General features: G+C 52.9%; 4 protein-coding genes across 11 annotated transcripts in view; 1 reads left to right on the top strand and 3 right to left on the bottom strand.

Moving 5' to 3' along the window:
* Positions 1-6: 6 nt before the first annotated feature.
* Positions 7-9747, bottom strand: SKIC2 (SKI2 subunit of superkiller complex). Of its 5 annotated transcripts, none has more exons than XM_036875492.2 (28): positions 9664-9747; positions 9482-9585; positions 8741-8850; positions 8527-8644; positions 8314-8428; positions 8128-8202; positions 7799-7852; positions 7509-7699; positions 7231-7359; positions 6865-7010; positions 6346-6492; positions 6129-6213; positions 5831-5937; positions 5418-5564; positions 5245-5341; positions 4865-5077; positions 4674-4784; positions 3352-3582; positions 2820-2957; positions 2518-2655; positions 2282-2386; positions 1812-1959; positions 1594-1720; positions 1233-1443; positions 964-1074; positions 670-888; positions 351-491; positions 7-257 (listed from the first exon to the last, which is right to left on the bottom strand). In XM_036875492.2, the coding sequence occupies exons 1-28, from the start codon at positions 9683-9685 to the stop codon at positions 57-59; spliced, it is 3741 nt and encodes a 1246-aa protein (XP_036731387.2). In that variant the 5' UTR covers positions 9686-9747; the 3' UTR covers positions 7-56. The 5 variants fall into 5 exon arrangements, with proteins under 5 accessions (XP_036731387.2, XP_057349677.1, XP_057349676.1 ...); XM_057493694.1 differs by having other exon boundaries at positions 1588-1720; XM_057493693.1 differs by having other exon boundaries at positions 4662-4784.
* A 107-nt stretch (positions 9748-9854) lies between these two features.
* NELFE (negative elongation factor complex member E) lies at positions 9855-15610 on the top strand. 3 transcript variants are annotated; one of them, XM_057493703.1, is made up of 12 exons: positions 9874-9986; positions 10210-10312; positions 10422-10504; positions 11878-11947; positions 12049-12194; positions 12652-12726; positions 12852-12889; positions 13072-13373; positions 13482-13626; positions 13774-13828; positions 14075-14177; positions 15440-15610. In XM_057493703.1, the coding sequence occupies exons 2-12, from the start codon at positions 10255-10257 to the stop codon at positions 15535-15537; spliced, it is 1173 nt and encodes a 390-aa protein (XP_057349686.1). In that variant the 5' UTR covers positions 9874-9986; positions 10210-10254; the 3' UTR covers positions 15538-15610. The 3 variants fall into 3 exon arrangements, with proteins under 3 accessions (XP_036731408.1, XP_057349686.1, XP_057349687.1); XM_057493704.1 differs by having other exon boundaries at positions 9944-9986; positions 10210-10296; XM_036875513.2 differs by lacking the exon at positions 10210-10312 and having other exon boundaries at positions 9855-9986.
* Positions 15611-15753: 143 nt separating this feature from the next.
* Positions 15754-21810, bottom strand: CFB (complement factor B). The gene is made up of 18 exons (XM_036875496.2): positions 21581-21810; positions 21259-21492; positions 20653-20838; positions 20338-20511; positions 20012-20113; positions 19771-19907; positions 19335-19473; positions 18905-19036; positions 18542-18643; positions 18313-18450; positions 17720-17817; positions 17465-17582; positions 17100-17253; positions 16923-16999; positions 16627-16739; positions 16390-16522; positions 16264-16313; positions 15754-15963 (listed from the first exon to the last, which is right to left on the bottom strand). Exons 1-18 carry the CDS (start codon positions 21708-21710, stop codon positions 15808-15810), a joined length of 2373 nt encoding a protein of 790 aa, XP_036731391.2. The 5' UTR covers positions 21711-21810; the 3' UTR covers positions 15754-15807.
* A 368-nt stretch (positions 21811-22178) lies between these two features.
* C2 (complement C2) overlaps positions 22179-27113 on the bottom strand; it is a 35754-nt gene continuing 30819 nt past the window's right edge. For both annotated transcript variants that reach the window (XM_057493697.1, XM_057493696.1), the window contains 10 exons: positions 26695-26784; positions 24423-24563; positions 24204-24298; positions 23996-24107; positions 23713-23878; positions 23526-23602; positions 23291-23382; positions 22969-23092; positions 22774-22823; positions 22179-22625 (listed from right to left, as the gene is read on the bottom strand). In XM_057493697.1, the coding sequence (XP_057349680.1) occupies positions 22449-22625; positions 22774-22823; positions 22969-23092; positions 23291-23382; positions 23526-23602; positions 23713-23878; positions 23996-24107; positions 24204-24298; positions 24423-24563; positions 26695-26784 (1124 nt within the window). In that variant the 3' untranslated portion in view covers positions 22179-22448. The remainder of the gene's footprint in view (positions 22626-22773; positions 22824-22968; positions 23093-23290; positions 23383-23525; positions 23603-23712; positions 23879-23995; positions 24108-24203; positions 24299-24422; positions 24564-26694; positions 26785-27113) is intronic.

A 27113-nucleotide genomic window follows, 5' to 3' on the forward strand; every position in this document is an offset into this window, starting at 1 on the left:
AACACCTCAAGGACACACATGTGGTTTGTTTTATTACATCTTTACACAGGGTTCATTCACTGAGTGTACAGGCTGGCCGCAAAGACGATGTCCCTCCGTAACAGGGTAGCTGCCGTCTCCATCTTAGCACCTAGCACAGGCTCGCCTACCAGGCGGGCTGCCCCCCGCAGGGAGCGACACATCTCAGCCAGGCGCTGGATGCAGCGGACCACTAGGCCCTCAGGGGTCCCTGAGAGCCCTGCCAACTCGGAGAAGGGCTGTCGGGGAAGCAGGGTGAGGACTGAACATGGTAGGCCTGGGCAGTCTCTCCTCACCCAGTCTTCCACAAACCCCAAGGCCCAGTTACTCACCATGCCTCGGGCCCATTCGTACACGACCTCAACCAGCCCAAAATTCAGCTCCCCCACAAATTCCTCCACTGTTTGGTTTAGGCCACAGGCCACCTGGACCTCCCCAATTCTTGTGGCCACAGCCCGGATGCGTTCCACTCCCTGTAGAGGGGAAAACAGAGGCTAAGACCTGCCTCCCTGCTGTAGGATGGGAGGCCCAGATCAGGCAGCCACGGTTCCAGTTCTTACGGACACTTACAGGCCTGGAAGGGGTCACTGAGGAACACATGGGGCTGGGAACTGGGAATGCCGCAGCCAAGAGGGGGTGGGTATCCTGTACCTGTTTGAGGGTGCTCGGAAGCTGCTCCCCAGGGTCCCCGGAGCTCTGGCAGACAAGGCCAGAGAGCAGGGCCGCAATCTCCTCAGGCCGAAGGGTACTCAGAGCGTTGTCAAACATGAGCTCAGTGAGAAGGAGCTCATGGCTGCTCATGGCACAAGCCACCCGCCCTGCCAGCTTCACAGTGCCCGCCTCATCTACATAACCCAGGGTTCGGAGCACCTGGAGAAAGATGGTGGGTGTCAGGAGCCTGCTGCTTCCCCCTCACAGCAGCACGCCTCCACCCCACCCTCCCACCTCTACTCGCTGGTGGTACTCTGGGAGCAGCAGCAGCGACTGATCTGACAGCAGGAAGTGCAGCCGCTCCATCTCCCTCTGTATGTGCATCCACTCCCGCAGCTTCTGGTACTGCAAAGAGCCGCAGGCAAGAGGAGTGCGTTAGCCTGCCCCTCACCCTTTGGCAGGGGGACAGTAAGGACGAGGGCTGTGATGGCAGCAGCCTGTCTACACGGAACCAGAGAGGAAAAGCCCCCTACCAGCTTGGAAGTTGGCATCGAGGGCCCTACCTGGGCAGGGAAACGGGGACTGTGCACACATTGAACACCCCGGATCAGCTCCTCCAGCTTCCGGGCCCGGAGCCCCGCCTCAACCACAGACACATCCTTGAGCTGCAGGTCATTGACAGGGTCGAGGGTCGGGGGTCCCGCTGGGTAGGCCTGAGCTAGGCGCAGCAGCTCCTGGACAGCAGAGGTCACGGCCGCAGAGGGTGGATCCTTCCTGAGAAAGGAGCAGGTTCTGAGACCTGAGGCAGAATCTTCCCTTCCGAAGGAGGCCCCTCAGGCCTGGGGAGCTTCCTGACCACACCTCCCTACTGTCCCCCATTCCATAATCCCTCCCCAGGAAAGGGGCCTTGCCATTAACTCTAACTTGAATTTCGGTTGCTGCCTCTTGCTGAAGTCCTCCAGGATCTTCTCCCCGTTCACCCGGAGCACTTTGGTGGTGATGGCAGCCACGTCTCCTGGCTGGAGCTTGGCCACAGTGTGGTCACAGGGCCCTGTGAAACAGAGCAAGGTAAGACTTCACCAGGGCCCCAGGCATCCCACCTGCACTGTTGTCAGGAACCAGGACATCTGCCCCACTCTCACCTTCAGGCAGGAGCAGCTTGAATCCCACAAGGTCATCTGGATAGGGCACATGTGGGGTAGCTGGCCCCCTCTCCTGTGGGTGCTCAGACACAGGCTTATCACACAAGATCAGGGTTGTAAATACTCTACTGGTGGAGTTTGAGGAGACCTAGGGGAGGTGGGGAGGCCAAGCCAGGGTGATGTGAGGAGTGGACCTCGAAAGGTAGATCCCACCCTCAGGCTGCTATCATGGAGCAACTATGCAGAGCCCACCAGTAAGGACTGGCAGCCGTGTAAAGCAATCAGAGCAGACTTCCAGGGGTCAGGGGAACGAGGAACATGAAGAGGTGGTGATGGGAAGGGAAACAGGGCAAGAAGGAAAAGTGAGAACACAGTGGTGACTACAACCTGCCCCCAGCCACATGGGGAAGGTGGGGATGGGGCTCACTCCTCCCTCCCAACCTCTGGGTCCATATTCCCACTGCCCTCACCTGCAGGATCACACCCAATGCGCTGTGATGCTCCTGATTCTTCACAACCACCACCCTTCCCACCGAGAGAGATTTCAGCCCATTCACAGATTCTATGATGCATCGCTAAAGAGTGGGGACATGCACAAAGGGCATAAAGGAGGAAGCATCACAGAGACACTGAACTAGGTTCAGGAGCACCCTGAGTGTCACATGCCCTTCCTCCCTTCCTCCATCATCCCCCAACACTCACCCACCTGGACCAAGTTCTGGGTTTCCATCAGTTCCTCCCCCCAGCTGTAATATTCAGGCAAGTCGACCAGTTGGCCAGTTGTGTCAGGTTCCTCCAAGGCCCCCAGCCTTTTGTTCAGTTCAACTAGAGCCTGTTCATGGGCCTAGGCAGAAGTAGAGGGTGTGTGTGTGTAAAACAACAGTCCGCAGGCCCAATATGCCCCACCCTCCACCTTTACCCTGCTAGGCTCTAGATGCCCACTTCTTCCTGGGCTGGCTTCCCCTACCAACATCCTGTCCAGTTTACTGTCCATCCTGTCCTCCTCACCTTACTGTCCTTGCGGGATGGAAACTCAGAGAAGCTTCTCTTCATCATGTCCTCCACCCTGAGGGCATCCACCCGCAGCAGATTAAGGATCATGGTGTATGTGAGGCGGAACTGGGACTGCAGCTGGGACGGCTTCCCCTGGGCCATGTCAGAGATGCCAGTGAGATTGGGGAGGCCTGCTACACTCCAACCAGCCCTCCAGGGACTGACCCTGCTCCCTGCAGATCAAGTCCCAGCTTGCAACCAGGGAACCCCAGACAAATGCTTGCTCACCTCCTCAGCAAAATAAGGGAGCAAAACTAGGTAAATAGATTCTGAAAGGTCCTATCTAGCTCCATCATCAGTGGGAAAAGACTAGAGGAGGTAAGATCCAATCTCATCCTTCCATTTGTTCACTCCACCTTGGTTTCTCCCAGACAAAAGTAAAAAAAGCAGAAAGAAAGGAGAGGGGAAGAGGGTTGGGAGAGAGAGGATCCAGCAGGCAGCTCAAGCTGGGGTCCTCCCGGCCTGGTCCCTTGCTGTCCCAGCTCACCATCATCATGCGGTGCAGGTCCGCCATCTCGGGCACGCGGCCCTTACAGAGCAGGATGACAGTGCCTGTGGGGTCCAGGCCCCTCCGGCCTGCCCGGCCTGCCATCTGCACATACTCCCCAGGGAGCAGGTCTCGGAAGGTGGAGCCATCATGCTTGCGCATGGAGTCAAACACCACTGTCCGGGCTGGCATGTTTACACCCATGGCAAAGGTCTCTGTGGCAAACAAGACCTGGGGTGTAGGGAAGAGAGCATCAGCAAAGGGCCTACACACACATACCGAGCCCTGGCCAGGCGCACCTTTGTAGCCAAGGCTAAAGAGGCAGCTGGCACAGTCCCAGATGATTAACTCGCAGGACCTCATTTAACTCTCAAGGCAAATCTACAGAGTGCACACTATCATTTTCTGCATCGTATTCATTTAGCTACCTATTTCCTTCCTTGTACCCCCATATCTCACTCCCATCCACCCAATCATCCCAATGTATTTAATGAGTATCTTTTTGTGTGAACACTTTCTTGCAGATTGGGTCTTGTTTGGTGTGCATACAATTTACAATTCCCATTAAAGCAGGTATATAATATATCTCATTCTGTTTTCTTCTTTTCCTCCACATCATGTTTTCAGCATACATCCATGTTCCTCTGGTTATATCTAATCCATTGCTTCCAGCCGCTGCAAAACACTCTGTGGAGGGCATCCCCTCCAGTTACCTATCTGCTGTCCCAAGGAGGAGCACCTTGGTACGACCACTACCCTGCCAGAAGGTTACAGCCAACAAAGGGAGAGCAGACCCCCACAGACCAGGGTAAGAAATGCTTTGCCATATATACACTGGAATAGAATTTAGGGTCAAAGAGTTGTACTTATTTTTGCCTCAAGAGTGCCAGGGTGCCTTCCAGACTGCCTACACCTGTATGAGGGTTTCCATAATTCTATAGACTCCTGTCTTTGGCAACACTTAATATTAGCCAATTTCCTAAATTTTACCAGGCTGATAGATGTAAAGTTGTGTTTTGTGAGTATTTCAATTTGCATTTTTCTGATGACTAATAACTTTTCATATGCTTACTAGCTTTTGGGGATTCTCTTCTGAATACTACCTGTTTGTATCTTCTGCATCCCCATTTTAAGACAGGAAATCTAAAGTTCAGGAAAGTTATTTTACCGAAGGTCATATAGTAAATGGTGGAGCTGGGATTCATACCCAAGGTGTCTGGATCCAGAGCCCAAGTTCTTCATCCCTGACCCTCCACCCTCAGGGCAGTCCCTAAGGTAGCAATGAGTGTCCCAGGGAATCCCTCTCCCACCACTGTGCATGCCTTGACCAGGCCACGGCTGAAGAGCATCTCCACAATCTCCTTGAGGATGGGCAGAATGCCACTGTGGTGCACACCCAGGCCACGGTGCAGGAGCTCCGACATGTGCAAGACCTGGGGGGACCGAGGCCATGGTCAGGGATGGGGTGGTGGAGCACCCTGTCCCCACTGGTCTTCAAGGCACCCCTCCACACCTGGGGTAGCTGGCGATCAGAGCCGCGGAGGCGAGCAAGGCAGCGCTGCAGGAAGAGGTGAATCTCACTCTTCTCTGAACTTGTGGTAAGGTCAAGGGAGGTGAGGCCCGAGGCCTGCTCGTCACAGCGGCCCCGGGAGAAGGTAAACACCACCACGGGTAGCTGTGCACGAGTACGGAGGGAGGCCAGGAGGGACAGGTACACACCTCGATCCTGGGGAGGGAGGTGGAAAGGTTGGAGTTTGTGTTCCTGAACCAGGGTGTGCCAAAGCACAGGGTGATGAACGACTGTCAAATCGGGCAGTTCTCCAAGCTCAGTCTAAACCCCTGGGGGATGAGGGAAAAAAGGACAGGGGAGAAACAGGTGATGGAAGTTCTCACCTGTGCAGGTCCCCCCTGGTGTGTGGGCTGCTTGGCCCCAAAGGTCTGGGCGTGTTTGCTCATCCGCTCCTTCTTGGCCTCCACAGCTGCATAGTACCTGGGGCATGGGAGAGGTGGCGATCACAGTCACAGCCAATGGGCCCAGCCATGGCTCTTCCCCAGTTCAGGCTTACCCCTTTGTGTGGAAGGCACCTCGGGAGTCCAGCAACAGGAAGAGCTCCCCCTGGGTCTTGGGGCTGTTCCCCGTGAAGAGATAATGCTCCAGGGGGACGGGGCGGGTGACAGTGCTGATCACGTAGATTTGGCGATGCTTCAGTCGCCTGAGGGGGGAGAGGACACCAGGTCAGGGGTGGGAGTGCAGGAAGGAGCTCTAGTCCCCACCACCTTCCCTGCTCTGGCTTCACCCAGACTCTTCTGGGTGCCAAACTGCACAGCTGCCCCATCATCCCATCCCTCAACAAGCAGAGTGATCTGGGCCCAAGTGGGATCCCTCAGCTGCCCAAGTCAGACATATTCCCCCAAGGCCTGACTGCTGTCTTTGCTGTGGTAGCCTTCCCTCCCACCCCCACCCCAGGACATGTCTCACCCGATCCAGTCAGCAAACTCAAGGGCATTGGGGACTGTAGCACTCAGAAGGATGATGGAGACATGGTCAGGGAGCATGATGAGCACCTCCTCCCACACGACCCCACGCTGAGCACAGAGAGGGAAGACAGTCACCCACAGCTCAGAGGTGGCTGCTCCTCTGCCCCTAGGGAAGTGGCACATGGGTCCACTTGGGGGCAAAGAAGGCAGTAAAGTCTACAGGGTGTGCAGGAGAGGAGAGCTGCTGAACTAGTCCCACAGGAGAGGACTGTCAGGATCTGGGGACCCATCACCCTTACCTCCGCATCATTGATGTAATGAACCTCATCAAAAATGACCCACTCCAGGTCCCGGATGACATCTGAGCCACTGTAGAGCATGGAGCTGGGGAGAAGAGGCCAAAGCCTGACTCCCCAAGGGCTCCTGTCTCTACCCTCTCCTCCACCAGCATGCTCTCCAGAGCAGCCTCACCTTCCTGATCAAAAACCCACCCGACATTCAGGGCCCATCTCTCACCGAAGGATCTCAGTTGTCATAATGAGGCAGGAGGCTTCTGGATGCAACTGCACATCCCCTGTGAGCAATCCCACATCCCCAAATGTGTTTCGGAAATCTCGGAACTTCTGATTGCTCAGAGCCTTGATGGGCGAGGTGTAAATGGTGCTGGGAAGAGGGCATGAAGTCAGCCAATCCCTTCACAGACTCACAATCAGCCCCTTCTCTCCCTCCCTGAGCCCTTCAGAAGCTCGCTCCAGAGCTCAGGTGCCCCCTTCTTCACCCAAATTGCCCCCACATTCTCCTTCATGATATGACCCCACAAAAACTCTGCCCCCAACCCCTTTCTAAATTAACACAGGTCATTCATCTAACCTCTCTCCTCCCCACAGCTTCCCATTTCTCCCTGGGCCTCTGTCTGTTTCTTCCCAGAACCTCTCATCTAAAAAAATGAGGTAGGTGGAAAAAAGATGACGCCTGGCAAGGACAAGGGAGAAAACAACCAGCTGGTGAAGTGGAGTTTGGGGAGGGGCCCTGTACCGCGTCATATGTTTCTGGGCAAGGGCAATGGCATATTCGGCCACAACTGTTTTGCCCGCAGATGTGTGAGCCGCAACGAAGACTGAGTCGTGCCGTTCCAAGTGCAGGATGGCCTGTTTCTGAAACACATCTGGCTCAAAGGCCCACTGTAGGAGAGGGAAATGGATAGCAGCTGAAGAAGGGAGAGGGGCCTTCATACCTCTGGCTCCTGGGACATGCAGGACAGTGGGGAGAAGGCCAGAGTGAGGCAAGGCTGGGCCTGAGGTCCAAGACTGGCCTGGGAGGCACCTGGCCTCTGGTGGGAAAGGAGACAAGGGAGTGGGCTGGGAGGCGGTGGAGGAGCATGTAAGGACTGGGGCACACTACCTGGAAGGCTGGCTGGGGAATGAGGCGATAGAAATCACCAACAGGGGAGGTGACATCCACAGAAATGGCCCACCGCTCCTGAGGTGGGGTTTTGGGAGGCTCGGAGGGGGATACAGCTGTGGATGCTTCCTGAAAAGCCAGGGATAGAGGTGATAAAGATATAACGAGAGAGCTCTTTGTTACCAGCTCTGCAAAAGATGCTCCAGCCTTCACCCTAGACCCACCCAAGCCAACCCACCCTCCCTTCTTTCCTGCCTTGACTGCCTAGAACCACCAACCTTCAACACTAGGTCCTCCAAGCTGCTTGCTCGGGCCAGGGGAGCACTGCAGGGAGAGGCTGAAACAGTGTCCCCTTTGGGGCTACATGGCTGTTCCACTGCCTCACTCTCATCCTCATAGTCCCCACCCAAATCCAGGGACTCCAGCAAACAGCTGAGGCTGAGCAACCCCAAGGCTGGAGCTGGGCGATCTGCAGAGCAAGGTGAAAAAGGAGACCTGGTCATGCCCAACTCTGAACTATAGGAGAAAGGTATCACTTCTACACCCCCGGCTCAAAACCAAAACTCACCCTTTGGTGCAAAATCCACACCTTTCTTAAAACCAGGTGGGATAGTAAGAAGATCTGAAAGATAGAGAAAAAGAGAACCAGGGCTACCGCACACTGTTGAGCAAATCACATGTTACACAAACCTAAAGGACACAGACAAGTTGTGCATGGCGATATTTGTGACACTTTTAAACAGACAACAGCAAAGGTTGTTACAGAAGGAATACCTTTTCCTAATTTTCTCAAAGGTATGTAAGGGCTAGCAGCAGCCCAGTGACAGGCCTGGGCCCCTCTTCCTCGAGGTCCAAACTCAGAGGCCCTCCCAATGGTCAATCCTGGTACCACCTCACCTTTCTCAAAGTCTATCTCCTCCTCAGCCTCCTCCCGAGTGCTCAGATCTGTTATAGTGGGCTCATCCATTCCACCTGGGGAGAGGATGGACAAACGGGGATTCATGGAGTAATAGGGGATGGGTGGGGGACCCTTCCCTGGAGACTGATGGCTCCCTCTCCTACCATCCCATTTCCACAAGTCACCTGGCCAGAAAGGGTACTGTGTTGGATTCCCCCACAGGGACTGGGAGATATGCCCTGGGGGCCGATGAAGAGACAAGGAGGTTGTGGCAGACAGGTTTGTATTCTCCAACAGGACCTGAGATGAGATCAGAGCCGCAGTGAGGTTGAGCTTGGCTCTGAACCCCTTTTTCTCCAACTCCCCAACACTGCTTCTCATGATGCCTGACCTCTTACCTCCTTATAACCAAGTATTTGACCTGTGGTTGGGTGTCTTTGGGCCTGTAGGTCGGAGGGGACTGGGGCACCCAATGTGTTCAGGAGAGCCCAGGGATCCATCTTCCTCTGCCATTTTCTACAGAGAAGGTAAATAAATTTCAGGTCTTTCTCCTCTCTCCCAACTTCCTTCTAGGACCCATCTCCCCAGTCTAGGCCCCTCCAGGCCCCTCACCGGGCTGAGTGCTCCACACCATGCAGAGGTAGCCAGGCTGGAGATGACAGAAACAACTGCTCTGCTTCTTTCTGCAAATCTGGGGCACAGGGCGGGAGGCCATGGGGAAGCTGGAACAAGGGCAAGATGAGAGGCATCAGGTAAGGGAAGGGAGTAAGAAACAGATACACAAGGTGATGGGATTCATGTTTAGGTCAGAAATGAAAGAGGTCCTGGACAAACTAGACCATGCAGCTGAAGTGATATTCTCCAAAAATCACCCTAATTTATAGGACAAACTACCTCTACTGATTACCTGGGTCACCAGCCATTGATACACTACAATTCAATACAAACACAAGTTCAGGATCTCTGGGGCTGAACCCAGGAACCTGTATTTTTAAAAAGCTCCCCTACTCTTCATGGGCTACACATAAATTTGAGTATCACTAGCTGGAAAAGGGATCCCAGACCTAATGAAGAGTCAGGGACTCAAAGGCTAGCATCTCAGTCACCAACAGGTGCCCTGGTGCTTTGGAATCAAGGAATCCAAGGAGAAAAGACACATTTGAAAGAGCAGTCCTCAGAGCTGAGGAATCCTCCAGATGTCCCTGCTCTGTCCTCACAGGGGCCCTGACGCACAGAAGGTCCATTGGGCCAGTTCAGCCCGGATAACAGGTGTCCAGAGACAGGAGAACGAGGTCATGCTAGGTCCTAGCATGAGGAGGATGGAAGTTTTAAGATCAGTGAGGGTCAACTCACGGTGCTCTCTGGAGCCCCAGGCACATTCAGCAGCTCCCAGCGCCCTGTACATCCCAGCTCCAGGGCCCTAAGAGGCAGGTCCAGAGGATCAGGGGGAGGTAGCACTATGGGGGAAAGGACAGAAGTAAGGCGTCAAGGGTCATTCCTAGACTACTCCTTCGTTCCACCCGCTCTCCCCTCACCAAGTCGCTCCGTTTCCATCATCCTGAAGCCACCGCCGCTGCCGGACAGTCCGGAAGTGGAGCGAGGAGCCGTGCGGTAAGCCCCGCCCCTGGACGGGCGGAAGTGGAAGCGATTTCCGGCACACAACCCGCCGGAGAAGTGAATGGGAACTACTAAAGGGCTGACCTGAGAGGGTGGAAGGCCGGGCGGAAGTGTCTGCGGCTCGGGCCGCCTTGGTTACCGCGTTCTGCGCACCTCGTACGTCATCGCTCTGAGCCTGATACCCGCTGTCCGCACGGGCGCCGCCCGAGACTGTGGGACCCCCCGGTTGCCGCCCCCTCAGGTAAGGTCTTCTCCTTCTACCTTTCGCCCCTTTTTTCCGAGCTCCTCCTCACTTCTAACCCCTTATCGTTGCTCTGAGAGCGCTAAGCGGGTTCCACTTCCTCCTCAGCCGTTCAGACCCCGTGGTTGCCATCCTAACCCCAGCGGGGATAGGGGGGTCTGGTGCCGTGGTCTTGGTGACTGAGCGGGTGTTTCTTCCTTCCCGGACTACGTGGTACCCCCAGGCGCTGGTGTCCGTGATTACTCGAGAGAAGAGGAAGTACTCGTTGATGCGAGTGGGGTCTTGGAAGGCAGCCTGGTTTAAGCAAGGGGTAGGGAGAGGAAAAGGCAAGATTTGGCAGGCCTGGAGGGGTGGGGTTGGATACCGTGTGGACGGTGTGTAAACCCTGGGCGGTGACAGTGGAGAAAGATGTCTTGGGCCCTGCCCTTGAACCAGGAGCCACCATGTTGGTGATACCCCCCGGACTGAGCGAGGAGGAGGAGGCTCTGCAGAAGAAATTCAACAAACTCAAGAAAAAGGTGAGGGAGTGTGGGGGGGCATGCCCCAACCTTTCACAGGCTCTACACCCTTGAGAACACCTTGGGTGAGTGAGGGGATTTGGGAGGGGTGGTTCTTCTAGCTCATACATACCACCTTTCAGTGTAGCTTCAGAAGTGACTTTTCTCAAGTCTTGGTGTGTATCTTCTCTCTTTTCTGTGCAGTCTTCCATAGGGTGCAGTCTTCCATAGGGTTGTCTCCCATGGCTTTTAGTATCACCTAAGAACTGGTTGTCTCCAAGTTGGTTTTTCCGGTTCCATCCAGTGTCTCACTGATATCCAAAATTAAAGCTATCATCTTCCTAGCTGTTCTAATCTAGTTCCTTTTCTTGATCTTCCAAATAAGACTGACTGCATTCAGTTCTCCCATGTGTTTGGAATCAAAATCTCATCTCTGACTTCTCCACTATTTGCAGAGCCTAATATTTGCCAAGTCTTCTTGATTCTTCCTTTGAAGTAGTTTTTCGCATTTATATTTTCCTGTGTATTCAGTAGATCAAGTCTTTGCTGATGGTCACCTAGACTGTTGTAGTGGTCTCTCAATTAATGTCTCAGTGGGTTTTTTTTGGACAGACTTACTCACTCCTATTAAAATGATCCATTGAAAACACAAAACTCTGTCCTTCTTTTTCTCAAAACCTGTAAGTGGCTTCATGATGTCTGTGGAACAAAACTTTTACTTGGCATCCCTTTCTGATCAGATAGAACTATTCACTAGTCCTGAAATATGCATTCCCAAAGCCTTCTTATCTCTGCATCTTTGCCACTCTGTTTCTTTTGTCTAAAATGCCCTTTCCTCCCAATCTGTAGATTCTACCCAGGGCCCCATTTAATAGCCAGCCACTTGGGATCAGAAAATTTTATTTGCTCTCAGCAGCAAGTAGCCTTCACCTGTTATAGTCATTCTTGACAATTCAGTCTAGTCATTTTATTTCTCAGACTGTAAACTTCTTGAGGGGAGGAACTTCTCATACTTTGTATATCTCTGTTACAAAGTAATGGCATGTCCTCATTAAATATACAGGGGGTGGATGGATGAAGCCTCCAAGAAAGGCTTATACTTACTTGAAGCTTATATCCTGGGGTTCTGGGCCATGATTGAATTCCTTATCTTCAACTTGAAAAACATGAAACTGTGGAAAGCCTCTGGAGACCAGGGTTTGGCTAGATTAGGTATCCCTGGCACTATAGGTGATCTGGAGGACCGTATGCAAGAAGCAGAGCTGCCTCAATGTACCACTCCAGGGGCACCGTTTGTATTGTTTTCTCTGAGAAAGGTGTTCCCTTGAGTGATGTGCCCAGAGGGGGCTGGGGCTGCCCCCCACTCACCCATCTTTTCTCACTCTTGTTCCCAGAAAAAGGCATTGCTGGCACTGAAGAAGCAAAGTAGTAGCAATACCGCCAGCCAAGGCGGTGTAAAACGCTGTGAGTGACAGGGGAAATGGGGACAGACTGGAAGTGGGTGGCACGGGCTGATATGTGTCAGAGCCTGGCCAACATAATGCCTCTTTCCCTTGCCACTCCAGCACTGTCAGAGCAGCCTGTGGTGGACACAGCCACAGCAACAGAGCAGGCAAAGCAGCTGGTGAAGTCTGGAGCCATCAGTGCCATCAAGGCCGAGACCAAGAACTCAGGCTTCAAACGTTCTCGAACCCTAGAGGGGAAGTTAAAGGTGAGCACAAGCAGAGAGATTGTTCAGAGGACCCTTGATTTCAAAGGGCATCCTTCCCAAGTTGGAATAGAGGTAGGTTCTGTTCAATCATGGACAAATTGCTATACCATTCTCAGTTCCAGGTTTCTTACTGTAAAATGAAGAAACTGGATGACTTCTAAACTCTTCTCCATTTTACACATGCCACAGCTCTAATCTGTCAGAGCTCTTGAGCTGTGTTCTTCTGTAGAGTTGAACAGACAGAAAATGTCATCAGGTTCAAGTAATGTTTAAATACTTTTAAGTGTATGCTAGGTCACTTATTTAAAAAACACATAATCAGATAAGAAATGTGCAAAGGAATTAAAAGGAAAAAAAGATAGGCTAGTAGAAGCTGAGAGGAAGAACCCCCTCTGTCCCATGATTATTTAGGCAGCTTCCTGCTCCCACATTGAAGTAGGTCTCTCCCACCTCCCAGGACCCTGAGAAGGGGCCAGTCCCAACTTTCCAGCCGTTCCAGAGGAGCATATCTGCTGACGATGATCTGCAGGAGGTAATGGTTCCCAGTTCTCTGTCCCTGAGGGGCTAGGGATTGAGGAAGATGAGAGACCTACATTTTGGGGGCTACATGCCAGCAACAAGGAATCGTGTTAACTATGTCCTTGGTCTCTTTTTCAGTTATCCAGACGTCCCCAGAGGAAATCTCTGTATGAGAGGTCAGAAAGTTAGAGAGAGGACTGGGTCCCAGCAGGGGAGTGGGGACAGATTGTCTGGATCCTTGGGAGGTTTGGGGTTGGAATGGAAGGAACTGGAGTTGCAGAGGAAGATTGAGTCTGGAAGAGTTTGGGAAGATGAATTAAAAGCCCCCCTTTGATCCTCATTGTTTGCCTCTCCCCAGCTTTGTGTCTTCCAGTGATCGGCTTCGGGAACTGGGGCCAGATGGGGAAGAGGCAGAAGGCCCAGGGGCTGGTGATGGCCCCCCTCGGAACTTCGACTGGGGCTATGAAGAACGTGGTGGTGCCCGATCCTCAGCCTCCCCTCCCAGAAGCCGCAGCCGGGACCGGAGTCATGAGCGGAACCGAGACAGAGACAGAGATCGGGATCGAGACCGAGACAGAGAACGGGACCGAGACCGGGAACGGGACAGAGACCGCGATCGAGACCGGGAGCGGGATCGAGACCGAGAGGGCCCTTTCCGCAGTGCGTGATCTTGGCTGGTGGGAAAGTGACTTCAGATGGAGTCTAGGTGGGTCTTTCTAAAGAGGGTGAGGTAGGCTAGATCTGTGATTGTTCTTCCTGATCCCATAGGGTCGGATTCATTCCCTGAACGCAGGGCCCCTCGGAAGGGGAATACTCTCTACGTGTATGGAGAAGACATGACGCCCACCCTTCTCCGTGGGGCCTTCTCTCCCTTTGGAAACATCATTGACCTCTCCATGGACCCACCCAGAAAGTAAGGATGCCAGTGGGGTAAGATGATAAATCCTGGGAGGACCTGGGGGAGGAAGCCCAGGTGGCCTTGTGGCCTATAAACACTGGTATTGGTTGGGTCCAGAAGAGCCCATAAGCCCTCTACTGACCCTGTTTTCTCTCATCCCAGCTGTGCCTTCGTCACCTATGAAAAGATGGAGTCAGCAGATCAGGCTGTTGCTGAGGTTGGAACTCCCAGATCTGTTCTTCCCATCCCTCGTGCCATCCTCATGTTTTCTCTTTAAAATAATTGGAAGCCAGGAGGAAATAATTTCCTCTTGACAGAGAAAGTCTCTCTCTATCCACATTGGAAACCTTATGTTCTCAGATCTTTACTCAGTCTGCTCCTAGGATGGCAACTCCTGGAACTCCTCCTTTGCTTTGTCTGTAATATTCCCTCCTCCTCTGTTCCCTCCCCTCTTCTGCTCCAGCTCAATGGGACCCAGGTGGAGTCCATACAGCTCAAGGTCAGCATTGCCCGCAAACAGCCCATGCTGGATGCTGCCACTGGCAAGTCTGTCTGGGGCTCCCTCGGTAAGAAAGGTGTCTTCCTCCCCCAGCCTGCCTCCCACAGTGCACCCCTTCTTTTTGTTCCCCAGCATGTCCCTGGGTTCCCTGGAGGTGACAGAGGTCTGGATTTGTCAGGTCTTCTGTCAGAGGTAGGAGGAGAAGAAAAAGAAAGGATTGAAAATAATTCCCAAGGCAGTAACTGTACCAGAGAGGAAAAGTCAGGTTGGTGAGGAAGATGAGCATCTCATGTGGCTTTGTGCATTTTGAGATGGAGTTGGTTTCATAAAGTAAGTATTTGAAATTGAGGATTTGGAACTCAGGTTTGAGGTAGGGAATGGAACCTTGGATCAGTGTCATCTGTATCATAAGGTGGCTGCACAATAGCAGTATCATCAGAGGAAACAATTTGGAGAAAAAGTGACCCAGGACTGGGCTTGGGAACTATTCAGGGACTATATTAGGAGGCAGGGCCTTGTGCCTCACACATCTCAGCCCTCCTGACATGTTAGGCTGAAGTGGACGGTGCAAAAAGAAGACAGAAGGAAGGGTCAGAGGGCTGAGGGGCCCAGGTCATTGAAGCCAAAGGACACATGCTTTGAGAAGGAGGGAATGGTCAGCATGTCAAGATAGCAAAGATCCAAGAACAGACGGGCTGGTGTATGTGTGGGAATTCACTCGAGCCCCAGAGTGGAAGGGCTGGAATCCCTGCAGATGAGGTGAAGACAGGGACATAGCGGGTATAGGAAGGAAAGAGGATGTGAAGGAACAGCTCAAGGCTCAAGGGAGAATGGTTAGGTACAAAGCTCTGCCAGGAATGAATTCTTCTGGTAGGGTGAGTAGCATTTCTCAGTATGAATAACCCATTTTACCTGAGATAGATTTTCCTGGCAAAGGAGTGGGCAGAAAGAGGGATTCCCAGACAAAAGGAAGGAGCCAGAAATGACCAGCATGTCAACAAAGGGCTATAGAGATTTTCTCATTTTTAATTTTTGATGTACTGATTAAAAGTAGTGGGTTAACATCATTCACATGTCTCATGTGAATAACATTTGGGGTGTTTCTAAGAACAAAATACTCATAAAGTATCCACATGCACCACTGTGCCAGATACACTGCTTGCCATCCTAATGGGTTGGCAGCCACCACCCTGGGGGACTACAGGGAGACAGGCCATCCCAGCCACCAGAGGGCAGCATGGGAACTGGTTTGCCAAGGGCCAGAGGTCTGGATTGAGCTGTTCTTACCAGGGCTCTCAGGTCTTAACAAGCCCTTTCCTCCCTCCCTAGCTGTCCAGAACAGCCCTAAGGGTTGCCACCGGGACAAGAGGACCCAAATTGTCTACAGTGACGATGTCTACAAGGAAAACCTTGTGGATGGCTTCTAGGGAATGGAGCTGGATTCCTTGTGCCTCATCTGCCCCAACGCTGGTCTCAGTAAAACACTGAGGTGGAAACTCACACATTTCCCTCAGCCTCTGGTTTTTCAGCACTTGGGATCGGGGCAGAGCCTTTAAAAACGGCTGTTGGATTTTATCTCAGTTGTAACAACATGGCAGTGCACGCTCCCCACTCCCTCACCCCAAAAGGATCTTGAACACAGGCATTGTCGCAGCTGTTTTAATTTGATCTCATGCCCCTTTCCAGCAGGAAACCCATTATAGAAAACCCAGGTCCTCTTCTTGCAGTTTCTCCTTGAGCCAAGGCAGCACTTGGAAAAGATTGATATGAAAGTCTCGGGCGTAAGCAGGCACCTGCTGTAACCGCCTCTGGTCCTTGCAGACATCCACTACACCCCAGCTGATCACACCAACCTAGAGAGAGCCAGGGGTGCCATTGATCATTTGGTAGAATTCCTTCCTAGTCCCAGGAAGCTTGACTGCTCCAGTTGCATCTAAACTAACCTGGAAGAATTAGACTAGGGACCTGGCTCAATCCTATCCTCTTTAGCACACAGGCCAGAGACATGGCCCTAAGCTGGCCACTTCAAGAAATAGTCCTAAGTTCAGCAGGCTCTGCCCTCCGCTTTCCAGCCACATGCATTGAACTTTCCTGCTTTGGGGCTGGTGCTGACCGCTTGGTGTCCCCCTACAGATAGGAGAGGAGAAACTCACTTGAATGAAGCGACTCCTTTTGTGAATAATCAGGGGGCCACCAGAATCACCTACAGGGGAGGAGAAGCTATAAGGAAAAAGACTTGGGTCCCAGGAATGTGCAAAAGCCGGAAAGCTGCTTCTCACCTTTGCAAGTGTTGGGGTCAGCATAGGGATTCACCCCTCCAGTGCAAAGGAACCTAGGGGTGACCACGTCAGAGATGTCCTTGACTTTTCCATAGCCTGGGGCGTGTTGAGCATCTCTTTCACAGCCAGCTTTCTATAGGTGAAGTGGGAAGCATGAAGGAGATAGGGGTGATAAACAAAGCTTGCTTAGGAAGAATGTCACCCTAGAGGACCTCCTTAGGCCTCCACATTCCTCACCTTTTCCCCATTCTTGATGTAGACCTCCTTCCGAACCAGCACCTTCTTATTATCTTTGGGCTCTTCTGACACAAAGAGAGCTTTGATATCCTTTGCCGGAAGCAGCTCTTCCACTGGGCAAATGAACAGACTGGATCATTTCAGCGTTCCCTCCCCTACCATTGCTTCATTGCCTTTGTTGCTCAGCAGATATCCCTTAGTCCCTTCCTGTGAGCTAGGGACTAGGCTGGCCATCCATCTGCTCCTGCCCACTTGGAATCTCCACCCCTGTGCTGCTCGCCCTGAATATGTCTCACTCTGTTGCTGGCAAGTGGTTGTCCGTGGAAGCCTCAAGGCTTGATTTGTTCCCTCAGTGCAGGGCAGACAGATGGGCCTGTTAGGGAGATTTGGGGAAACTCAGGGATGGCAGATGAGGCCCCCAGTCCTCCAGCCCCACCTTTCTCAGCCTCTTCTTGGGAATCCAGATGGCTCACCTGATAGTCTGATCATATTTCAACTTCTTACTGAGCTTGATCAGGGCCACATCATAGTCATAAAATTCAGAGATTCCTTCTGCTTTTTTCTCATTGATGTTGTACTTGGGGTGAAACAGAACTTCCTCTATCTCCAAATCCTGCTTCTTCCCCCCTGAGGCAAGAAGAAAGTGGGTATCTCTGGACCACACACTTCTCTGTGGGCAGCCCCCTGCCATCCCTAACTCCCAAGGCCTCATCCCTAACTGGCCCAGTATGCAAGGGAACGAGCTGCCTGGAGAGCAGGTGGACTGTGGCTCTTGAAGTGGTAAGAGTTGCTGGGAGAGTGTGGCTGGAGCTCAGGATTGGTTCTCTGGCATCCTTACCCACGCTGACCTTGATCGAGTGTTTCTGGTCCTCCACTGTGAAACAGTGTGCTGCTGTCAGCACGAAGTACTCAGATACCACAGCCCCCATACAGTTTTCATGTCCCTTCGAAGGGCGCTAGGAACAGAACAGCAGAGGGGGAAAGCTCAATTTCCATGAGGCCCACAATCTAAGAAGATTTTGCGCTTCCCCTGCCCCTGTTCCACCCTCACCTCACCTCCCACGAGTCCCCACCACCAGAGCACTATGCTTACAGTGACTGAGATCTTGGCTTGCCATGGTTGCTTGTGGTAATCAGTACCTTTCTTATGCTCCCAAACCATGCCACAGAGACCCAAGGTCCGGGTTTCATCTGGCAAGAAAGGACAATGTGCCAAAGCTGGGGCACTTCATTTCCAAATGGCAATAACTTTTTGGGGAGGGAGACCTACATGTTGGGACCCGAGGCCCGTAAGTAGGAAAGGAAAGGCAGGGGCACTTGTTTCTCTGCATTGAGGGCAAGGAACTGTTGGAGCACAGTGAAAAGGATTTGGGACAGAGATCAGAGACCTGGCTGCTTACAGGCCCAACTTACTAGCTCGCTGTCCCTAGATCTCTTTCAGCATCAATTTCCACATCTGTAAAACAAGGGACTGGGAAAGATCTCTAATGTCATTCAGAGCTCTGTGATCCTAAGCTCAGGGAGTGGGATGGTGCCAGGAAACAAGAACAGCATTGCTGAAGTAAAGGAGGAGGAATGAGAAAGGCTCCCAGATGGCCAGGGCTTCAGGAGGAGAGGAATGAGTGACCTTTGGGGGTGTGGGGAGAGCTGACTTTTCTGATCATCTTACACCCGATATCTTCCTACCAAGCATTTGGATGAAAACATCCTCCAGGTTTTCCATGTCCTTGACTTTGAACACATGTTGTTCTTTATCCTTCTTGGAAGCCAAAGCATTGATGTTTTCTTGGTTCACCAGAGGCCCGACCCCAAACACATAGACGTCTGAGGGAGAAAAAGGGGAGAGTGAGTGTCCAGGCCCTGAGGGGAAGTTGCTGAGAAAGTGGGGTGTTGGGTCCTGGACAATAAAACTCACCCAGATAATCCTCCCTTGGATTTTTGCGATCCCTCCCGATGTCCAGCAAGTCCCGGATCTCATGAATTACAGAGACTGGGTCCCCGCCCATGTTGTGCAAGCCTGCAGAAGAGATGGGGACTGTGAAGGCGGGAGGCAAGGAAGAGAGATGATCAAGGGAGATAAACTGGCTACAATCAGTGACACATGTGGCTGGGTAGGCAGGTTGGGGAGCGGATGAAAGTAACAGATTACAGAGAGCTTTAACAAGTAGAGTTCCTCCTTGTAAAGGGTCACAGGTTAGATCAAGTGTTACACATGACATGTGGCCACATGCTGGTATTGGGGGAGGGAGTCTGGGGCAGGAGAAAGATCCCATCTGACCATCAGTCATGAGGATGATGACATGGCGGGTACGATTCCAGCCTTCAGGGGGGCTGTCCCCTGCCCAGCTCATCATGCTGTACACTGCCTGGAGGGCCTTCTTGGTATTGGTCCCTGTCTTCAACTTGTGATCTGTGGAAAGGGAAGAGATCATTTCACCTGGTCTCCCAAGCATTCTTGAACCCCAGAGGCCTACCAGCTCCTGAGATCCGACATCTTTTAGCTTTTTGACCCCACTGCTCTTTGACCACAAAGTGACCCTCTCAGCCCCCGACAAGTTCCCACTAAACCCCTTTCCTTAATGACCTGCTGTCCAACCATGGATTACAGAGTGGTCCTCCCTGCCCTGCACACCCCACAACACCCTAAACCTTCTGACCTCTCTGACGCCAAAGTGAACCTCCCACCAGTCCCTTCCCTGACCTCTGACCTTCATAGCTAATTTGGTTGAGTTTCTCTGTGACCCAGTCTGCATCGCTGCTCTTTTGTTCAGATACTCTGATCAAAACATTGGGGACTGTGGCATATGTCACTAGACCATATTTTGGCTTCACCCCATAACTTGCCACCTGTGGGTGAGGGGAGCAAAGAAGGGGTCATGGCACTGAAAGAACACTATGGCTGGGAAAATTCAGCAGCTTTTCTGGGACAGGAAGGTCATAGTAAGAGACTCAGGGATGACTGGTCACCCTGAGGATCATGGAGGAGTCTAGGTTAAAGGTCAGGAAACTGCTTCAAGTAAAAGGGACAGAATAGGACCTGGAAATTTTCTGGGTCCCTGTGGCTCAGAGAGTCTGGGAGCACTAGTCTTGGTAGGGTAGTTAAGTCCCTTCAGGGTTCCCACACTCAGGAGGAGAGGGTCCCACCTTCTCAATGAAGTCTCTGAGACAATTCTTGGCCCCCGTGAAGTTGCGGGCCCCAATGCTGTCTGATCCATCCAGCACCATGTAGATGTTCATGGAGCCCGAGGGGTCCAGGACAATCTTCCTCTTCTGTTGTTCCCCTAGATGCCACCAGAGAGTCTCAGGCTCCAGCATGCAGGGTTGTCCCGCCCCTTCTTCATCCTCCCACAGTTCCCTGCCCTGCCTCCCCTCTCTGCCTTCAAACCTGGGCTGTGCCCATCCTCAGCATCAACTCCTTCTATGGTCTCTGTCAGGGAAGACAGGAAGGCTTCTGCCACCTCTCCGGGAGTGTCGTACATAAAGGAGTCTGGGAGATATCAAAAATCAGGTCAAATGTCTGGAAGGATCAGGGACACAGCGATCAGAGAGATGGATGGTGGGTTTCCAGGGTGGGAGGGTCTCAGAAGTGAGAAGGAAGGTTTAGAAGTGAGGAAGGATCTGGATTACAGTAAAGGAAGAAGACAGTCCCTGGTGTGGGGACTTGAGGATGGGAGAGCAGGATCTGACCTGAGCGCGCAGGTCAAGGGTCACCTTGGCAGGAAGGCTCCGTTCCACTCCAAGAGCCACCTTCTTGGCATGTTCGCTGCTGGGAGCCACGCAGGGTGAGGCCTCGGCTACAGTAGTAGGTGACACGGTCTTCAAGGCGGTACTGGTTGCCCACCTTCCTTGTGCCAATGGGGATGCCTGGGTTGGGGCAGTACCCCGCTGCAGGTGTGAGATATGGAGGTAAGGGTTGAAGCCCGAGGCCCGATAGGCAAGGCAGAACACCAGAGCTACCATGCCAGTTCCCTGGCTGGAGTGTGGTTAGGGGAGGGTTCCACTGTGGACGGAGGGCACGCTTCTCACCTCCATCATCACAAACGGCCGTTTGCCCATCCCAGCGACCATTCTCTTGACAGGTACGATTGGCAGAGCCCCGGAGAGTATAACCATCATAACAGTGGAAAGTGATCTCATCACTCAGATTGTAGTAGGGAGCCCGGGGCCAGTACTCCCCATTCTCAAAATCCTGTGGTCTTGGGCAGCGAATTGCTTTGGGGTAGGGGGACAAATACAAATTACTGAGAGGGAAGGGCTGCCCTTTAGGGTGTCCTTCCTGGTCTTAGAGACCCTGTCTCAAAGAAACAGTGACTTCTTGGCCCTCCAGGAGCAGGGTCTAACCTCTGGTCATGGAGGGTCCCTCAAGCTGTGCAGAGTTCCGCTGCTCCTCCCTCCCTATTTCTGAGTGTTCTTTTAACTGCCAGAGCAGCCTGGCACTGGGTAATCACTTAGTAAAGGTTAGCTCCCCTCCTCCTCCCTCCTTCCCCAACCCTAGTGGCTCCTACTCTCACTCAGCCCAACTCATTAGTCTGCTTGGTCTCAACACCACTCTAATCTCACCCTAATCTGGACTTTGGCCACCATCTGCTCTGTCCCTCTGCTGGCCCATGCCCACCCTCACTGCCCTCCAACCTCTGCATTCTGCCTTCTTGACCATCTTTTGGTCTTGGGTCTGCAGGGAGCTCCAGGACCCTGTGGCTCTGCAGGTGCGAGCTTGCACAGGGTATGGGTAGAAGCCAGAGGGACACACGTACTCCAGTGCCTGGCCCTCCTTGAAAAGCCGGAAGGAGCCACCTTTGATCTCTACACCCTCCAGAGAGCAGAGGCCTTGGGGCCCAGCCACAGGCAATGGCGTCGCGCCTACACCTAAGGAGAAAGGCTCATGAAGACTGGCCTTACAAGGCCAACGAGGGATACTGGGGGCATCAGGATGGGGACAGTGACCCTCGCTTACCTCCAAACAAGAGGCCCAGAACCACGGGTACCAGGCAGAGTCGGGGCTTGAGACTGTTCCCCAAGGCGATGGAAGGCAGGAGGGAGGCTGGGGCTGGAGGCCGGATGGCCAACCCAGGCTTGTGCTGCATGTCTGGTTGGCTCAGTGTTCAAGCTGAAACTCCAGATCTGGGCCTGGTCGCACCCCCTTCCCCTGTCCCCAGCAACCTCCAGCTTTTTATGCAATCTGTGTTCTGGCACCTGCAGCTCACCCACCCTGCCCTACCCACATCACTTTCCGGAATGTCCAAGTGGGAGGGCCCCACTGAGCCACCAGTCAAGGAAATAGAAACTGCACAAGCCCCACCCTTTGCTGCCCATGATCCAGGACTCTCCCCTTCAACACCTCTCAGCTCCAGTTCCTCACCAGCAAGCCCAGACTGCCCCCTTAGGGACCAGAAATAATCCCTCAGCTCACTGCCCTGTTGACTCTGTTATGGAGCAGAGTCCAGCCACTGTTTGTCCAGCAGGGTCTCTGACCTGCTCTCCTGTGGTTCCTGGAACCATTCCTGCCTTTCTCTTCCCCCAGGTCAGCCCCCAGGCAGAGGCACAGACAGATGTGGAAATCTCTGCTTTTTATTAATTTCATAACTGGGAAATTCCTCTTGAAAAGGAAAGGAGAGTGAGTTGATAGAGCAGGAGGTGGGCTGGCTCCGGCAGGAGTGCCAGGATTCCGGGATGGGAGGTGCTGCCTCGGGACCCCTGCAGGCTGGGACTTACTCAGGGCTGGGAGTGAGGATGGGCCATGGGTCTGAGGGAGGATGTTAAGAGGTAGGACACCAGAGAGCTGGCAGATCCCGGCAGGACAGCAAAAGGGCCCGTGGCCATGATTAGAGGGGCAAAAAGTTCAGGATGCCCTCCAAGTGCTGCCTCAGCCAGGGCTGCAGGCGGAAGAGGCTGATGTGGAAATCTCGCGGTGGAGGGATCCTGCCATGGGGGGCCTTTTTGCGGGAGTTTTTATTGGTGCTGCCACAGGGATTGTAGAGACCCCAGCTCACCAGGCCCACCTGGGAGAAGCAGAGAATGGGGTGGGAGGTTGCTGCAGACCCAGCTCCAAGCCCCAACCTCCCTGGTTCCTTCAGAGGCCTCCCTGGCTCCCCATGAGGCCAAGATCCTGTAACCCCAGACCTACAAGCCTCTCCCTTCTCTCCTCACCTGAAAAAACCTGTATCTCCGCTCAAGGAAAACTGCTCCTCCAGATTCTCCTGCCAGAGAGAGGGACAAGAGTCTGTCATCCTGATTCTCACCCTGACCCCCTGTCCCTGGGGCAGCGCACCCATGTCCTGGCATGCATGCTGGCCACAGGGACACAGGCGGCCTTCTCCTTGGGAATCAGGGCCGGGGGCTCACCCTTGCAGGGATTGTCATCTTCCTGCATCCCACTGCATAGGAATTGGTCTGTCACCACCTCTCTAACATCTGACAAATTGAACATGGTTTTGTCTTGGGTGACATCCTTGATACAGTTTGTCCACTGCAGTAGGGGAGGACAGAATAGTAGAGAAGGATGGAATGAGCAGTCCCAGGGAACACCTGGCAGTCCAGCTTGGCCTGGATGGAGGGGTGGCTCAGGGTTAGACAGAGAAAAGCAGCTGCAGCTAGAGAAAGAGAGACCTTCTGGGAGCTGTCACAGGGGAATCCTGTCCCCCACAGGGGGACCTGAGACACTCACCTCTGTCCCTGTCTTGAGGTTAATGTTCAGTCTGCTCCCATTCAAGGCCACAAAATGAGCAGGAACGCTCAGTTTATTCAGAAGTTCACTCTCTGCAATCAAGGAGAAGGGGGCATTGATGCGGATCCCTTTACCCAGTGTCCAGACTCCCGACTTGGGGACTACAGCGCACCTCATGCTGTCAGCCCTGAGCCCTTTCCCCAGCATCCTGTGCACCCCAAGCCCCGGCACTCACCGTGGTCTCGGCAGTTGCTGCCTGGTGATCTCCGCAGAGCCAGATTGGCCCCCACCGTACAGGGAAGGCAGATGGGCCTGGAGAGAAGGACCAGGGTAACACAGGCCTGTCCTCAGGGGCTCCCCCTCAGGGGCTCCCCAGTACACTTTCCTCATCCCAGGGACCCTCCCATCCTAGATTCTGGCACCTAGCGTGGGTGGACATCTTCACTTTCTGGGCCAGCTTCAGCAGGGCAATGTCATCACCGTAGAACTCCAGGATTCCCTGGTGCTTTTTAGCAGAGACATTGAACCCCGAAGAGATCACCACCATCTCAATATGGAAGTCTTTGCCCCACTGTGACTTGGGATCCCCTGGGAACAATATGGCTGATTAGACAGGGCCATGACTCCTGAAGGAGTTAGAGGCTGGGGACAAGGGGTGGAGGTTCAGGCCATGGGGTCAGGAACCTGGTGTGGGCTCTGCCTTACCCACACTGACCCTCCACAGGGAGGGCTCATCAGCAGTGAGCAAGCAGTGAGCAGCTGTCAGGACCCATTGGTCTGAGATGAGGGCCCCCCTGCAGGTCTCCTGGCTCTTGGGCTGCAGGGAAACAGGTGATCTTCAGGGACTTCTGTGTTTCTGGCCCATGGCCTCTTTCAGCTCTGGGATCCAAGCCCCATCCCTCCTTCCTGGTACCTTAATAGTGACATGCCAGGGTGTCCTCTCCTGGGCAGAGGCATTGGCTGACATGTTTCCCACCCCACAGATGGTGTCTATGAGCTGGGAGACATCTGTGGGCATGAGGATCAGATGGAGAGGGAGGCAGGTGAGGGGCACTGTGAGCAGGTTCCCAGCCTGGACCTCCGGCTGCCTCCTCACTGTCCAGCCCACTCCAAAGGGGTGACGCTTGCTCACCCAGCATGTGCTCAAAGACCTGACGCAGAGCCTCTGTGTCCTGCAGAATGAAGGCATGCCTCTCACCATCCTTCTTGGACCCCAGCTCATTCAGTTCTCTCCAGTCCACATCCAGCTTGCCCACCCCAATGGCATAGATGTCTGATTGGGAGGAAGAAATCACCAGAATCTTGTAGCTAAGGGGCTACTATATGAGACAGGAGCTGTCATCTGGAACTCGGTGTCCTACAAAACCCTACGTGAGCTGGACCCCCTCCCCTGCCACCTATTTGACCTCATCTTCTACCACCCATTGCCCTTCACTTCCTCCCAACACCTGGCCTCCTACAAGTTCCTCAAATTTGCGGTCACATTCTTACCTCAGGCCCTTTACACAAGTTGCTCTGCCACCTGGTTCGCCCTTCTCCCAGACTGCCTTACCTTTTTAAGTCTTGACTCAGATGTCACCATCTCAGCAAAGCCTTCCCTGGTCTCCTTTTCTAAACCTGCAATGCCCCAGACATTTCTATTCCCTCCCAGCTTCAGTTTATACCTTAGCACATATCCTTATTTATCTTGTTGAATACCTATCATGGGTAAAATTGTGTCCCCCCAAAAGGATATGTCTAATCCCTGGTACCTGGGAATGTGGTCTTATTTGCAAGTAGGATCTTTGCAGATGTCAACAAGCTAAGATGAGGTTGTACTGGAGTAGGGCCCTAATCTGATGCCTGGCAACCTTATAAGAAGGGAATTTGGATGCAGACACACACAGGCAATATCATATCTGACAAGAGATGCACTCAGGCAAGGTGATTTGAAGATAGAGACAGAGATTGGATTATCCTTCTACTAGCTAAGAAATGCCTGGGGCCACCAGCTGAAAGAAGCAATGAAGGGTTCTTCCCAAGAGGCTCCAAGAGGGAGCAGAGCCCTGCTGATAACTTGATTTTGGACTTCTAGCCTCCTGAAGATGAGAGAATAAATTTCTGTTGGGTTAGGCCACCCAAGTTTGCATGATTTGTTGTGGCAGCCTTAGGAAACTAATGCCTTGCCCCCTCCATAATGACATCCCCGTGGAAGCATGCAGTTTTGCGTGTTTCATTCACAGCTGCATCCTTAGAACCACGCCTAGCCCAGGAGAGGTCATCAGTAAGTACTCTGACTGACTACATGAATCAAAGGAACTCATGAATGAAGCATGGAGGTAAAACTTCAGATCTGGGCCTCCTCTGAGAAAGGAACCTAGTGCCATCTCTTCGCCCAGAGAGCCTGGGCCACACAACCATCCATGCCTGGCCTCCCAGCGAGTGTGGGTACCATCGGAGCCGACCTGGGCTAGCCACACTGTCCAGTCCTCTTCCACCCTCTGCACCCCTTGTGGCCTCTTTTGACTTCCAGAGGGCCCTGTGCTGTGTGCAAGGGGTGAGATGCTAAGATAGCCTGAGAGAGAAGGCTTCACCAGGAAGCCCCCTAGCCCTGACCTGAACAGAAGCAGCTACTGTGGGCGCAGGACACTAATGACACCCTGCCTGTTTGTTTGACTTTCCCTTCAGTCCTGCTTCTTTGAAATAAAGTGTTTCTGTGCACTTAGCCCTGGCCCAGTGATGCTAAGGAGTTAAGTAGTGGAGTTAGGTTTTGTCTTCCTTAGGCTAGAGTTTTAAAGAGAAATGTGCTTGCCTCCAAGGGCAGGTGGGGTGGGATGGCATGAACATAAAAAAGAGGACCTAAAGGAAAAAAGAAACCTGGGGGCTCAAAACCCACTGCAACTCCCTTATTGGAGCACTGCTTTGAAATTATTTTTGGGTCAAAGGTCAGTGTACTTTGCGTTTAGTCTGAAACTGAGGAATTGTTCTTTGGGAGGCTGCACCTGCCAAAGCCTTAGTTAGTCACTTGCACTGCTAACAGGGGACAGGCTAGGGGCAGTCCCTACAAAGATATCAGGCCTTTTCTTCCTGGAAAGGATCGAGGAACATAGGATGGTGAATAATGCCAGCAATGATGACGATGGTGGCTGCCAACATATACCGCATTTCTCTGTGCCAGGCAATGGCCCCTATTGGCTTCTCAGGCAGGTCCTGGGACAGTCCCCCTCTTACAAGCAAAGAAATTCCCCACAGCCCCAGCTGACTGAAGAGGAAACCAAAGTGGAAACCATGGGCAGTCTGACTCCAGACTCTTCAGCGTGACACTCAGCTGCCTTTGTAGGTAAATCCAAGTGGCTGGAGCCCTAGCTGCAGGCCTCATGCCCCCACAGGGGCAGCCCAGCTGGGGGCTAGGGGCCAACACTCACCCAGATAGTCATTCCTCTTCTGGTTGATGTTCAAGATCTCTTTGATGTTGTCTACAGCCAGCTTGGGAGAGCCGCCCATGTTGGACTTCCCTAGATGGGAGGGAAAGAATTGTCTGTCTGGGTGGGCATATCAGGATCCCCACAGCCCAGGAGGAGGTGGGAGGTAGTCACCCGGGACCCTCAACACTTACACTTCCCACATGAGCTTCAAGATGTCTTCTTTACAGAAATTCTCTACATGCCGAGCACTGGGCCAGGAGCTACATGTATATACTTTATCCCATTTAATTCTCATGAAACCCCAAGAAGGGTGAATGTCCTCATTTTATAGGCAAGAAAAATGAGTTCTAGAGGTTGTTACATCGTTTGGAAAAACCAAGAGATAAATGACGTAGCAGAGGTTCAGCAAACAGTCACCC

Source organism: Manis pentadactyla, chromosome 16, assembly GCF_030020395.1.
Source record: "Manis pentadactyla isolate mManPen7 chromosome 16, mManPen7.hap1, whole genome shotgun sequence".
Classification (NCBI taxonomy): domain Eukaryota; kingdom Metazoa; phylum Chordata; class Mammalia; order Pholidota; family Manidae; genus Manis; species Manis pentadactyla.